The sequence below is a fragment of the Myotis myotis genome, unplaced genomic scaffold, assembly GCF_014108235.1.
Source record: "Myotis myotis isolate mMyoMyo1 unplaced genomic scaffold, mMyoMyo1.p scaffold_m19_p_7, whole genome shotgun sequence".
NCBI lineage: Eukaryota > Metazoa > Chordata > Mammalia > Chiroptera > Vespertilionidae > Myotis > Myotis myotis.
The window spans coordinates 29,136,909-29,150,917 of record NW_023416379.1 but is presented as its reverse complement, the minus strand read 5'-3'; the positions used below and the strand labels follow the sequence as shown (position 1 = coordinate 29,150,917).

Here is a 14,009-nt window from a genome sequence, read left to right as displayed (position 1 = left end):
GCCCTAGCTCCGTGGTCGGCAAACTGCGGCTCGCCAGCCACATGCGGCTGTTTGGCCCCTTGAGTGTGGCTCTTCCTAAGCCTTAGGAGTACCCTAATTAAGTTAATAACAATGTACCTACCTATACAGTTTAGGTTTAAAAAATTTGGCTCTCAAAAGAAATCTCAATCGTTGTACTGTTGATATTTGGCTCTGTTGACTATGAGTTTGCCGACCACTGGCCTAGCTGGTTTGGCTCAGTGGATAGAGCGTCAGCCTGTGTGTGGACTGATGGGTCCCAGGTTCAATTCCTGTCAAGGGCACATGCCCAGGTTGTGGGCTTGATCCCCATTAGGGGGCATGCAGGAGGCAGCCTACCAATGATTCTCTCTTATCATTGATGTTTCAATCTCTCTCTCTCCCTCTCTCTTCCTCTCTGAAATCAACAAAAATATATTAAAAAAATAAAAATCCACAAACAAAAAACAAATACCACCAAAGTGCATTTTATGCTGTGCTTTCTCTGAGAACACCTAAATCAATTGGTTACTGATGGCTTTGCCCTACTGCTGAGAGTGCTGGGGAGCAGACAGAAGGGGACCTGGGGGTGCTTTTCTTAATTTCCTTACTAAGCACTTCCTGAAGCATCTTCCATTACAGTGTTTTGGGTCTCTAATGTGATGTGTGGGTTGAGATGGTAGAAATCTGAGCCTCATGGTAAATTTCACATTTGGACAAAGAAATATGTGAAGGAAGACGTACAGGGGACAAATGATCTTAAAGATCATCGGGTCCACACATCTCATGTACACATGAGGAAATTAAAGCTCTCATGAGTAGAGCAACTTTCTGGGGTGTTCAATCTATTAAATGGCAGAATTAAGACCTGACCACAGATCTCTTGACCTGCAGATCGTTGCTATTTCTATCTTATTATCCTGTCTACTGTAGTACAGTGTGTTGATTTAAGCCAGAAAAATGCATGCTTCACTGTGTGTCTAGATCCAGAAATAAATGGATCTCTTCAGCATTAAATAAGAAATATGGTAATAATAACAGCTAACATTTTTGAGTGCTAACTCTACGCTAGGTACTGTCCCAAGTCCTTTGCATGGATTATTGCATCTAATCAGTCATATCATTGAGGAAGCTAGAGTACATCAGGTTGGAACTGGAAATTAGGATGAAATGAAATAATGAATGTGAAGCACTCAGCACAGGGCCTATACTGTTTTCCTAGGAATAGTTATTGTCTAGTAAATGTGATCATTCAAGAAAGGCATTTAGAACAGTTCTTGGCTCACAGAGCATACTAAATATTGGCTGTTATTATCACATTTTTCTCTATTTTTTTTGTGTGGAACCAACCAAAGAAACTGGATCTAGATAAAAGTTACGAACCATACAAGATTCAAACCTAAGGAATATCATTGGGAGCCAGTTGCCACCAGTGGAAACCACAGTGACCACAGTGTAGCTTGGACTAAAACACTCTCAAAGGCCAAAAGTTGAAGCCAGAGACCACAGGAGAACAGAATTAAACAGGTTTGAATTGGGCCTCAGTTTCAAGGAGCTCAGAGGGTTTATTAGACATCTCCTCGTCAATCTTTACCACGTTCAAGTTGGAGGGGAAAAGTGAATCTGGTACGAAGACCTCTTTCATATGAGGGCGGTGTGCAAAGACAACACTGATCATCCAAAGCCCGTGATAAGGACCCAGTTTCCTTAATAGGAACTGGCTGATCTGTCAGCAAAGGAAAAGAATACCTCCGCTAATTAAGATGAAACCACAACACTACAGCATCTGTGGCAGGTAAACCACCTTGTCACCTGTCCACATGGGAATGCTTGGCATACCATGTACTTGAACACAGGAAGAAACCAGGGAAATCCAAACAGAATCCACCCCGCTGCTTCTGACTTCCTCTCCACATGCAACTAGAAAGGATTCATTCTGTTTTACTGCAGAGCGATGAACTAGGATCAATGAGTGGAAGATTCATAAAGGCAGATTTTGGTGCAAGATAAGAGAACACTTTTTTAAAATTAGAGATGTTCAACATTGAACATGCTGCCAGCTGAGGTGGTGTGTGCACTGCAGGTGATCAAGGAAGAGGCCCAGGAAACACTCATGGGGTATAATATTACTGGCATCATAATTTTCATTGTCATTGTCATCATTATCTTATTAGCATTCCACCAATTAGATATGGGTGTTGATTTGAGTTGAAATGATTCCACCTAGAGAGGCTAAATAACAGCTAAGAGTTGCTCTTGGGTCAAAAAAAAAAATTGAGTTTGAATCCAGATTCTATAATTTACTAGTTATGTGCCTTAGAGTTGATAATTAAACCTTTCTCAGCCCCACTTTACTCATCTATACAATAGATATTACAATAACTACCTATTTTGTTCATATTCATTCACCAGATACTTATAAAGCATAAACTGTGGTCCACTTTTCTAGGTGTTGGGGATTTGGTGATGAATAAGGCAGACAATGTAATTATTCTCTAGTGGTTCACAGTTGAGTGTGTGTGGAGAGTCAGAAACTATACAAGTAAACATAAATATAATGACCTAACAACTAGTATTATACAAATAGTAACAAATGCTGTGAATTAAATAAGACAGCATATCTAGGATATCTTCAGTTAGGATGATCAAAAAAGAATTCTCTTAGCAGGTTATATACACATTGGAACCTACAATAAGAGAAAGGGCCAGCCTTGAGACGTTCTAGCAGAGGAAGCAGCAAAGACCCTATTGCCCCACCAAGCTGGACTAGTGTGTATGGAGTGGTTCAGGGTGAGTAATTCAAGATGAGGTTGGTGGTAAGGATTAAAGGAGGCAGTGCATGGGTGACCTGCACACAGGAAACATGTTATTCATGATTTGCAAAATGTTGAGAACAAGTAAGGGATCCTTCACCATGCTTATTTTTCAGGAATCGCTACCTTAAATAGTGATCTGTTTAAACTCAAGTTCTAGTAAAGAGGGGGGACCTAGCTACTTTAAAAGATCACAACCAGGGATAGAGGAAGACAGAAATCTGCAAAGATTTGTAAAGACATATGTCAAACACCTGCTTCAAGGACAGGAAGTTGGGCAGGAAAATTGGGTCAAATAGAAGCAAATTTCCTAGTTGAGGAGGGCAGTAATGATAGGGAACATATGATTTTTATTCTATTTTTGCTTGTGGAAGCAATGCTGGCATGTAGGATGAAGTAATTTAAGTGTTTCCTGGATTAGCTGACAGTAGTTAAGAATAAGTTGTCCTTTTTGGGTCACTCAATGCTGGCAGCTAAAGCAAGGTGGCAGGAGCGTTTTCACAAGGCTGCCGATTTTCAGAGCTCAAGGTACTTTCTGAAGAAGGCTAACAGGTTTCTCTTCAATGGAGAGGGAATGTGTTCCCCAAAGAATCCCACAGTAGATGGGGGAAAAATATACAAGTGAGGACAATACTAGCAGTAAATATAAGTTAATATCCTCATTCTATTTAGAGCTCATTCAAATTGCTGAAGTGAATTCACAAATGAGCAAATGCAGTCACTAAATACACACATAAGAAGACATTCCCTCTAAAATCACAATGAGATGCTGTACTTCCTTCTATTGCATGAGTGCTGACAAGGATGTAGTGAAGCTGGTGATCTCATGCATTGGAGGGGTGATGCTGTCAATCAATACAGCCCTTCCAGAAGGAAAGCAATTTGGCAGTAGATAAACACAGTCATACCACATGACCAGTAATTCCACTTATGGGAATCTACCTTAAATAAAAATATGTGAAAAGCTCTACCCATAAAGATATGTGTTAAATAGTGTTTCAAATATTACAAACTTAGGATGGGCAAGGACTTTCAATTTAATTCAACAAATGATAATTGAATACTTACCAGTAGCTGGGTTTAATAATTTCCCTCAATAATTCATAATCACAACTTAATGACTGTGCTTTTAAAAAAGATATTTTTATTGATTTCAGAGAGGGAGAGAGAGATAGAAACATCAATGATGAGAGAGAATCATTGATAGGCTGCCTCGTGCATGCCCCGTACTGGGGATTGAGCCCACAACTTGGGCATGTGCCCTTAACCGGAACCGAACCTGGGACCCTTCAGTCCACAAGGTAACGCTCAATCTACTAAGCCAAACCAGATAGGGCACGACTATACTTTTTTCAATATTATGCAACCATTGAAAAGGAAGCTATAGAGACGTGAAGAGATTAAAAGATTTACAATGTATTAAATTATGGTAAATTATATTTACCATAATGTTTAGGGGGGAAATGCAAATGAAAAAGCCCAGAAGAAAATAAACCTAAATAGTAACAATGATAAAATAATGGGTCATGTTTTATTTTTCTTTATCTTTTGGTAATGTGGTGACATTACCTTTAAAATAAAGAACAATAATAAAAATGAGAAGAGAAACAGAAAAATAGAGCAGTTATTAAATAAAGATAAATGAGGCAAGTATAGTTAAGAATTTTTATGTATTTAAAAATTGCTTTTAGTTGTATATCTTTAGTACTTAGGATTTATTAATTCAATAAACTATTTTATGTTAGTAGGAAAAATTATGAGGGTTCTAAACCATTGATTCATTGAACCTCACTCATGGAGGCCTTCAGAATCTCACATAAATAAAAATTGCTCTGAAGCATAAACTTTAAAAAAATCTGCTACTTAAAAATGATGGGATAAAATCAACGCCAAAGATTTGGTGTGGAAGCACAGCAAGACTCGGATGCCCTAATGAAGATGGGGAAGCGGCTTCTCCTTATAGGAACTCTTGCAGGTAATGGAGCAGCAGTGTCTTTTGCAAGGAGGAGATGCTATATCTAAGAGTAAGGGAGGCTCATGGGAGCAGGGGTTTCCAGGTATTCTGTGACCCCCAAATCAACTGCTCCAATTCCCTGGGCCCTGCTCTATCCAGGAGACCCAAAGACACTGGAGTTAACACTATGACTCAAAATGCATAGCATCAAACTTTGGGTTGTTGTGTTTTTTTTAATCTGTTTTGAGGCCACATAAAAGAGTCTTTTTAGATGAATTTTTCTTCTACTTTGAACCAAGCATGTGTGGTTTGGATGTGAGATGGTCATTCTACCTCTCACTTCAGGGACCTTGGACCCCTCCTCCCTTGTCTGCTTTGCTTGGCAGTAGTAATTCAAGGCCTTGCTCTGCCTCTACAAGCAGTGACACTAGGTGAGCAGAGGTGCATTTATCTAACCCATTCACCATTGGCTGCCATGAGTGATTAGAATCCCATTCTGAATATTAAATAGGATTTCTCTGCATTTTGCCTAATCTAGATTAGATATTAATGCCCAATTCTTCCTATTTCCCTGAGAACCTATTTCCTAAAATCCGCTCCTGGATCAGTTTATATATCAACCATAGTTACTGATTGCAGGAAATAGAAACTGATTCTGATCACCATTAACCCAACAACAAAAAAGCAATTTTCAGAAGGCTGTCAGGGGCTCAAGAACTAAGTCTAGGAGAAACTAAGATGGCGGCATAGATAAACACCGGGAAATTGCTGCTTCCCACAACAATTGATAAATGCATCAAAAACACAAGGTGGACATCATCCAGAACTACAGGAGGGCTGGCTGAGTGGAAATTCTACAACTAGAAGGAAAGAAAAGCACACTGCAAGCAGGAGGAGCTGCGGAGGTGGAGTGCAGAGGTACGGGGGCTCGCGCGCGGAAAGGGTCTAGCACCTGAGGACGCGGCTGTCTTTTTGAATCCGGAGGGAGACACAAGCTCCCAACGGCTCTGAAATCCGGTTCCGGGAAGTCTCTGGGGACCCAGGACTCATACGGGTTGATGCTGGACTGTCTGGCAGCGGGCGAGCTTGTGAGCGGCTTTCACTCAGAGGTGCTTGCAGCCATTGCCGTGACACTGGGACTCGCGACTCCTTAGGGCAGGGCTGAGGCTCCGCCATAGCTGCTTTCTCCGCCCTTTGATTTCTTGAGACCCCGCCCCGCCCAGGCTGCGGCAGAGGCTTTTGCATATGAATGCCCCGGCCATTTGCAACCTGTAATTACCTAACCGCAGCCGGGCCAGATAGACCCAGAGCTTCCAAGAGAAGGCCCAAGGCCCCACAGCGGCTTGCATTGCTACACAGCTGAGCATCATCAGGGCACTTCCAAACTCCAAAAAAAAAGGAAGGGGAATCTGCAGTTCTCTTCGTAGTTCCTGCTGTGTAACCTCAGGCAGAGGCTAAATTATCACCTCCTTAGATCCAAGAGCCACTGTACCCAGTGGTCAGAGGGGAACCATCCAGATCACAACTCCTCAGATCCATGAGGGACACACTCAGGGTGCAGTCTCAGTGAGCACCAAAGCCCCACTGAAGCAAGTCTTGCCCCAGAAGGGTGTCTCCAGCACAGAAGTTCTCCCACTGGAGACACAGCTGATTCTCGCTGCCAATTGCCCTGGAGGTCAATTCCTCCCAGTGATCCTACAACAACCAAGGCATAGCTACAACAAGACTGTGCACAAAGCCCACGAGGGGGTGCACCAAGAGTGTCCACCTCAGGTAACTGGGGAGGCTGAGCCACTGGGCCCTACAGGACACCTAGCACACAAAGCCACTCTATCAACACAGGGAAGCAGCCAAAATGTGGAGACAAAGAAACAGGTCACAAATGGCAGAAATGGAGGAAAGCAAACAACTGGATATAGAGTTCAAGGCCACGTTTATAAGGTTTTTCAAGAATTTTATGGAAACCGCCGATAAATTTAATGAGTCCCTCAATAAGTATAGTGAGACCATGGAGGACATGAAAAAGGACCAACTAGAAATTAAGCATACACTGACTGAAATAAAGAATAATCTACGGAGATCCAACAGCAGACAAGAGGATCCCAAAAATCAAGTCAAAGATTTGAAATACAAAGAAAAAAAAATACCCAACTGAAAAAGAAAAAAGAAAAGAGATTCCAAAAATATGAAGATAGTGTAAGGAGCCTCTGGGACAACTTCAAGCGTACCAACATCAGAATTATAGGGGTACCAGAAGAAGAGAGAGGGCAAGATATTGAAAACCTATTTGAAGAAATAATGACAGAAAACTTCCCCTACCTGGTGAAAGAAATAGACTTCCAAGTCCAGGAAGCACAGAGAACCCCAAACAAAAGGAATCCAAAGAGGACCACACCAAGACCCATCATAATTAAAATGCCAAGAGCAAAAGACAAAGAGAGAATCTTAAAAGCAGCAAGAGAAAGACAGTCAGTTACCTACAAGGGAGTACCCATACGACTGTCAGCTGATTTCTCAACAGAAACCATGCAGGCCAGAAGGGAGTGGCAAGAAATATTCAAAGTGATGAATAGCATGAACCTGCAACCAAGATTACTTTATCCAGCAAAGCTATCATTCAGAATAGAAGGTCAGAGAAAGACCTTCACGGATAAGAAAAAGCTAAAGGAGTTCATCACCACCAAACCAGCATTATATGAAATGCTGAAAGGTATTCTTTAAGAAGAGGAAGAAGAAAAAGGAACTCTTACCATTTGCCACAGCATGGATGGAACTGGAGAGCGGATAAATACCACATGATCTCACTCATTTGTGGCATATAATGAACAACATAAACTGATGAACAAGGACTGATCCAGAGAGGGAGAGGCATTGATTGGACTGTCGGGCTTTGGAGGGAGGGTAGGGGAGGGAGGGGATAAGGGGGAAAGATCAACCAAAGGACTTACATGCAGGCATATAGGCCTAACCAATGGACACGGACAATGGGGGGAGGGGGGAGTAGAGGGTAACGTGGGGACAAGGACACATATGTAATATCTTAATCAATAAAAATATATTTAAAAAAAAAGAAATAAAAAATAGATTAGGCAATGAAAAAAAAAGAATATGATGTTTTTATGTTATTATTTTTGCTTATCTACAGTTTTTAATTTTCTACAATGCTTGTGTATTTCTTCTGAAATAACAGATTATTTATTTATTATTTTTAATTTTTATTGAATTTATTGTGGTGGCATTGGTTAATAAAATTATAAATGTTTCAAGTATAAAAAAAAAAAAAGAACTAAGTCTAAAGAATCAGGCTCATAAAATGGCAGGAACGAGAGCTTCAGAAGTATGGTTGTAGGGACCAAGCATGATCTCACTGACATGCAGGCTCACATTCTATATTAGAAAGAAATTATAAAAAATTAGTGAAAAGTGTAAAAAAATCTTAATTAAATATGTGCAGTATTGTGCAATGAAAAAATTCACTGTTGACTTCTAATTATGGCTTTACCACTAACTAGTTGTGTAACCCTGCATGAGTTACTTTACAGTTCTGAGTCTTAACATGGCCTTCTGTGAAAGGAAGAACCAGATTAGAGACTGCTAAACTACAGCTTCCTTCTAACTTTCATGTTCCTTGAGTCTATATGAAGAGTGAGGACCTGTGTGAGACCCCTCCTCTCCTGCCCTATGTACTTGGGGAGACCCTGGTAGGAAAGCACAGACCACATCTGTTAAAACCTGGATGCTGCCACAGAATCCCTCTCAATACAGACCTCCAGATGTCTACTACCCATTAGGCTAAGCTTACCTGCAAGAGGAAATCAATTTGCATTCTTTGTACGATATGAGCAAAAGAAAAGTCACAGGATGAGCTAAAAGAAAAGTCAAGACTTCCTAAGAATATCAGGTGAAGTCTTTGCTGGAAAGAGTCTTCAAGACTAGCTCTTGCCCAGCTGCTAAACAACAGTTCAGCTTGCACAATCTCTCTGGCCACAGAGTCCAATACGCTATCATCCAGTCAGCCTGAAGATTTTGTGGTATAATTCAAGGAGTCCAAGTCAACAAGGGAAACAGACAACCACACAGACAATAAGCGTTCAGGAAGAGAAGTTTCCTGGGAAGGTAGATATTGACTACCATGGAAAGCACATAGGAAAGTTTAAGACGTGAGCTGAACATTGATGAACTAGGAAGGAATCTGTGGGGTAAAGACGAGGGAGCAATGCAAGGACATGGAGGAGAAAGAGAATGAGCATGTATAGCTTGGCTGAGGAATAGAGAAGTCAGCCAGAGAGGTGGGCACAGTCACCCAACAGAACAAAAGGGACCTTGGCACCAAGGTATTGTTTTTTTTCTCTGAACACTAATGAGTAGGCACTGAAGGGTACCACTTCCAAGAGCGATACAATCAATGTGTGTTTCATGAAGCTAGTTCTGGTCATAGTGAAGACTGAGAAGGGGTGAGGAGGCAGGGAAACAGCAAAAGGCTTCCATTTACCCCTCAAATCACATACTTTGCAATTGTGCTTGTTAAACAATGATCTTGTATTGTTGCACAAGAAGATCCATTCACTCAATAGCTAGTAAAGAGATACAATGGCTAAAAATAACCTATATTCCATTTAATCCTTGCAGCCATCCTGTGAAGCCCCTTCTCACAAATGAGGTAACAGAGGCTTGTCTGAAATCTCGCAGCTAGTCTAAAATCTGGCAGAGTGGGGATTGCATTAAGGTTTTCTGATCCCAAGTCCAGTGCTCTTCTCACTGCATGTTGAGAGTAACCAGCACTCCAGGCCCGACCTGTCACCCCTAAATCCAGCCCAGGAAGTACTATTTGCATGTCTTGGCAATAACATATCTTGGTGACATTAAATGCAGGAAAACACGAAGACATTTTCCTTCAGTTACTTCATGAGGCAAGGTGTTAAGAGTATTTTATTAGGCTTTGGCAAATTCTCTTAATAGGAAAAAAATGAACCATACATTTTATTGTTCTTTTGTTCAGTGCTATGGCAATCATTCAAACTGAACAATCTATGCTTCTTTATGGTTCCAACTTTCAATTTGATTACAGTCCATCTTTCCTCATTTATATGGGGAGCCATAAGAATTCTCAAAATAGACTTGTTTAAAATCTCCAATAAACTGTAATATATAATAATTTTTATTGCTTAAATTGTTCTTGTAGCTTTTTGTTTTCTTAGAAAGAACTTTCCAGATACCCGTTCTCTTCCCCCAAACTTTATGTTTGAGTTAAAAGCTGTCTCTCCCTCATCAAGCTATCCTACATTCTGTCAAGACACTTAAAAACCTACATTGTGATTGTTAGTTTTCTCCACTACATGGTAAGATCCTTGAAGTCAACAATAGGGCATTTGTTTATTTATCTTTATTATTTCCAAGCACAGTAGTTAGCATTTATATATGCTATAATATACCACAATAGCCATGGCCCAGAAATGTAAACTAACTCATGCAGGGTTATACAATGAGTTAGTGGTAAAACTAGTTGAAGATCAATTAATAAAAAGGGGCAACAGTGTAACTAAACACATGCACTTATATTTACAATTGTATTATAATAGAATATTTAGCACATTTAAGAAAAAAAAACCTTTGCTGTAATTTTATTGCAAAAAATCAAGAGTGTTAGGGACAACTTCAGGGGTATGGAATCCACGGGAGCTATTTACAGGCCAATTTTGATATTTAAGACGTAGGGTCACAATGCTTTTTAAGGAGTCGATCCAGAGATGGTGGTTACATGGTTCCATTTCTTCCCACAAGAAGCATAGGCCTTACAGATTAAGTCTAACTGTCTTGGTTTAAAAGCAGAAGTCTTCAAGCTTTCTTGAGTTGCTGTCTTATGAGACCAGATGTCATGCTGTGGGCACATATGCCTTCCAAATTCACTTTGATTTCTCTTGTTTGGCTGGGACTTCATAGATGGGAGCCTCAGGTTTGGGTCCAAATAGGAGCTGAAATCAAGGGTGCTCTTGTCCCAGGTACAGACACCCAAAGCTCTTCTACACTTAGACGTCTCACCTTTTCTCCTCAAGGGTGCAGCACCCTATGGCACCACAGTTTCATTTTCTGATTCAGTTTGAAGGCCTGAACAGGTGTAACTATAAATTAATGAGACATTTTCACCAACAGATCAGAACTCATTATCTGGTTAGTCCCTTGCCCAAAACATGCCTGGAAGCCATTTCTTAGACTTGCCTTAGACCCTGTTCATATCCATGCTCTCAACCAGTCTCCAACTCTAGAATAGTTCTTTCCACCCTGACCTCTTTCTCCGTCCATTTGCTCTGCTAAGCTCACTCTTCCTCTTTTCTTCTAATTTTGAGCCCCCAGATCCTAACATCTTCAGAGTTCATGGATGCAGAGGGGAGAGTTTGTGGGGTAGAGTAAGGTGGAAAATTCAAATCAAGCCTTGTGCAGAGCAATGGGGAGCTGAGGGCTGACTGATTTCCTTCTGAGCATATACTCTTTCCTATCCCAGGGCAGCCAGCTTGGCTGGGTAGAGGGGAGAGTAGGGGATGGCTGAATTCAGGAATGTAACTGCTGAGCTTCAAAGACTGCAGTGCTGGTGAGAAAATGGAGAGGAGAATGGGCCAGAAACATTAGCCAAGATAACTGTTCTTTAAGGATAGGTGGAATTTGAATGATTGGTGGATTACCAGTGCTTCTTAACCCAGGGTAACTTTTCTCTCCAGGAAACATACAGCAATGTCTGCAGACATTTTTGGTTGTCACACTTGGAGGCAGAGAGGGGTTGAAACTAGTGGAAGGAAGCCAGAGAACTTGTTAAACATCCTACAATGCACCCCTCCCCCAACAAACAATGATCTGGCTCAAATATTTGCTGCTGCCGAGGCTGAGAAACCCTAAGCTAGACAAAGGACCTTCGGAGCAGGTGTCATACTACATAGAATGGGGGAAATGTAGAAATTAATTTGCTGTTGGAATTAAAAAAAATAATTCATATCACATCTCATCAGCCTCTACCTTACCTACTGTTTGAGTATGAGGCACTTATAGAGACATTTTCACATACAGAAATTCCTTTGCTCTTGGTAAAAGGTATGAGGCCTGCATGTCTGTTAGCTATGTCAATTTTCCTGAATTATAAAATAGAGGTGTTTTCTTTCTTTTAATTTTTTTTAGGATGCTAGATGATCACGTTCCAGACAAAGAAACTGAATTTTAGAATAGCCGGAGGAAAGATCTAAAATAGTTTAGAAAGGCTTTTGATTGGTGAATGCGAGATTAGACCATTTTATGGGGTTGCTTTTAGGCAGTACAAACGTGGCAAGTTTAATTTTTAATTTCTGCAATGCTGCTCGATTTTACAATGCCACTATTTTGCTGGAGGTATGAAGCACACTATTCTTCCTCCCAAGTTACAGCCTTCCGTTGTTCCTCCAAATGTCTCATAAGAATGAAGCCTTGACAGTCTGACAGGACCTTCATCACAGAGCCTTCCTGCTCCCGATTATATAACACGATGGATTGGCTGCATGCTGTCACTTTGCTTCTTTTATTTGTGTCCATCTACTTTGCTGTGGGTGCACGGCTGTGTCCTCCAGGCAACTGTAAGCTCTCAGCAGGAAAGGAGAGGCCCATTGCTCTAGTTGCTGGTACTCTGCACAATGGCTACGAAGTTCTGTGGCCAAAGTTGCTGAATTAGACTATTTTAATAGTGTGGCTCAAAATTCCTGCAAAAATATTAATTTTATTTCCTACCTAGCTTTTATCTGCACAACTAAATATGAGTGGTGTCCATCAGAAAGATTTTGGAATTAGTTTTTCAAAGAAAACGGGTAACACTAAGCCATGTTGGAACACTTGAGAAGGCCAAACCTATTCACATAAAGATAAAAGCTCGGCTGTGCGTTCCCTGGCATGCTTTCTCTGGACGTCACTCCCGTCTCATTTTATTCTGAGTTAGATTGAACTAGAAATTGCCATTCACACAGACCTTTTTATTTCTCTATAGAATGACCCCTGAAAAATCTCTGACCTGGGAGATGGCAAAGCAGATCTAATATGTTCCAAATTAAAGACATGACTGTACCAACTGAAATCCTGACAGGAAACCACCTTCTAGGCAAAATAAATATGTAAGGTTTATGCTTAGCAAAATGAGCTGTGAAAAACTGGAAATTTATTTTCTTTGTCTCCTCTCTATTTTTTCCTTAAACCCACCCTAAGGATTAAATATCAGTACGAGCGTATTTATTTTATATTCTATTCCCATTGGGAATTGAGAGCAGGGAAGAATGCTCCATCGCTATGGCTCAGCACGTTAGTTGCCTGAGCTTTCATTCTGCTACAGAGCCCCAAAGAACTGGCCACTTTTCAGCTCTGTGGCCAGCGACAGGAGAGTCCAGCCGGTTATACTGTGTTTATGACATAAATTAGAAGGTGTGTGTGTGTGTGCGTGCGCGCGCACGTGTGTGTGCACGTGTGTGTGTGTGTGTGTGTGTGTGTGTGTGTGTGTGGGCGCGCGCGCGCGCTGCAATGGTTGCAGGAAACCTAAATTGAAGCTTTGCTGCATGTAGCTACAATGTTCACTTGGATAACTGCTTTTTTGTAAACATAGTTTCATACACAATCTTAGCCAGCTGCTATGGAAGCAATGACATTAACAGAAATAACAGTGGTGCCACAAATCTTCAGGGATTTTTTTTAATGGAAAGGAAAATTCTAAAACTAAAAATACACTTTTTATTTGCAACTATGGGAATCCAAACACCAGAAAAACACAAGAGGGCTGCATAATTGGGCCATGGGAGGTATTCTCTCTGGTGGTTTTATGGAAAGGACAGTTATAGGATGGAACCTAAATCTTAGGTTGTTACAACTTGGGCGAAGAGTTAAAAATAACTTGCATTCTTCACAAAAGTGTTGATATCTGTAGGTAGTGCCAGCTTTCCCAACTGTTCCAACATAACCATTGCACCACACCATTCTTATGGAGTAAAGGGGGTGACCATCTTAATGCCTCCTGAGTTTCTATTGCCTATGCCATCATGAATCCTGTCCCCGTGGCATATGGTTTTTAAACACAGACAACCACCCATCACAGAAATACTGTTTTTTACCTTAATTTTTAGTGGTGGATGTCAATTGATTTTTATTTTACAGAATCCACAGAAAAATATCCAGATGGGAAAACACTGAAATATGAGAGAAATACCCTCTTTTCCCCTCAAATGTAAACAGCAACATAAGCTAGACTTGAA

The 14,009-nt window shown here is 40.8% G+C and overlaps 1 protein-coding gene across 8 annotated transcripts in view; it reads right to left on the bottom strand.

Moving 5' to 3' along the window:
• Positions 1-14,009, bottom strand: part of AIG1 (androgen induced 1) — a 192,495-nt gene that overhangs the window by 80,122 nt on the left and 98,364 nt on the right. Inside the window, exon 4 of one of the 8 annotated variants that reach the window (XM_036317651.1) lies at positions 10,357-10,883. The exons of the other annotated variants lie outside the window; for them this stretch is intronic. Coding sequence (XP_036173544.1) covers positions 10,857-10,883 — 27 coding nt within the window. The 3' untranslated portion in view covers positions 10,357-10,856. Of the gene's footprint in view, positions 1-10,356; positions 10,884-14,009 lie in introns of those variants that run through there. 8 annotated transcript variants of the gene reach the window in all.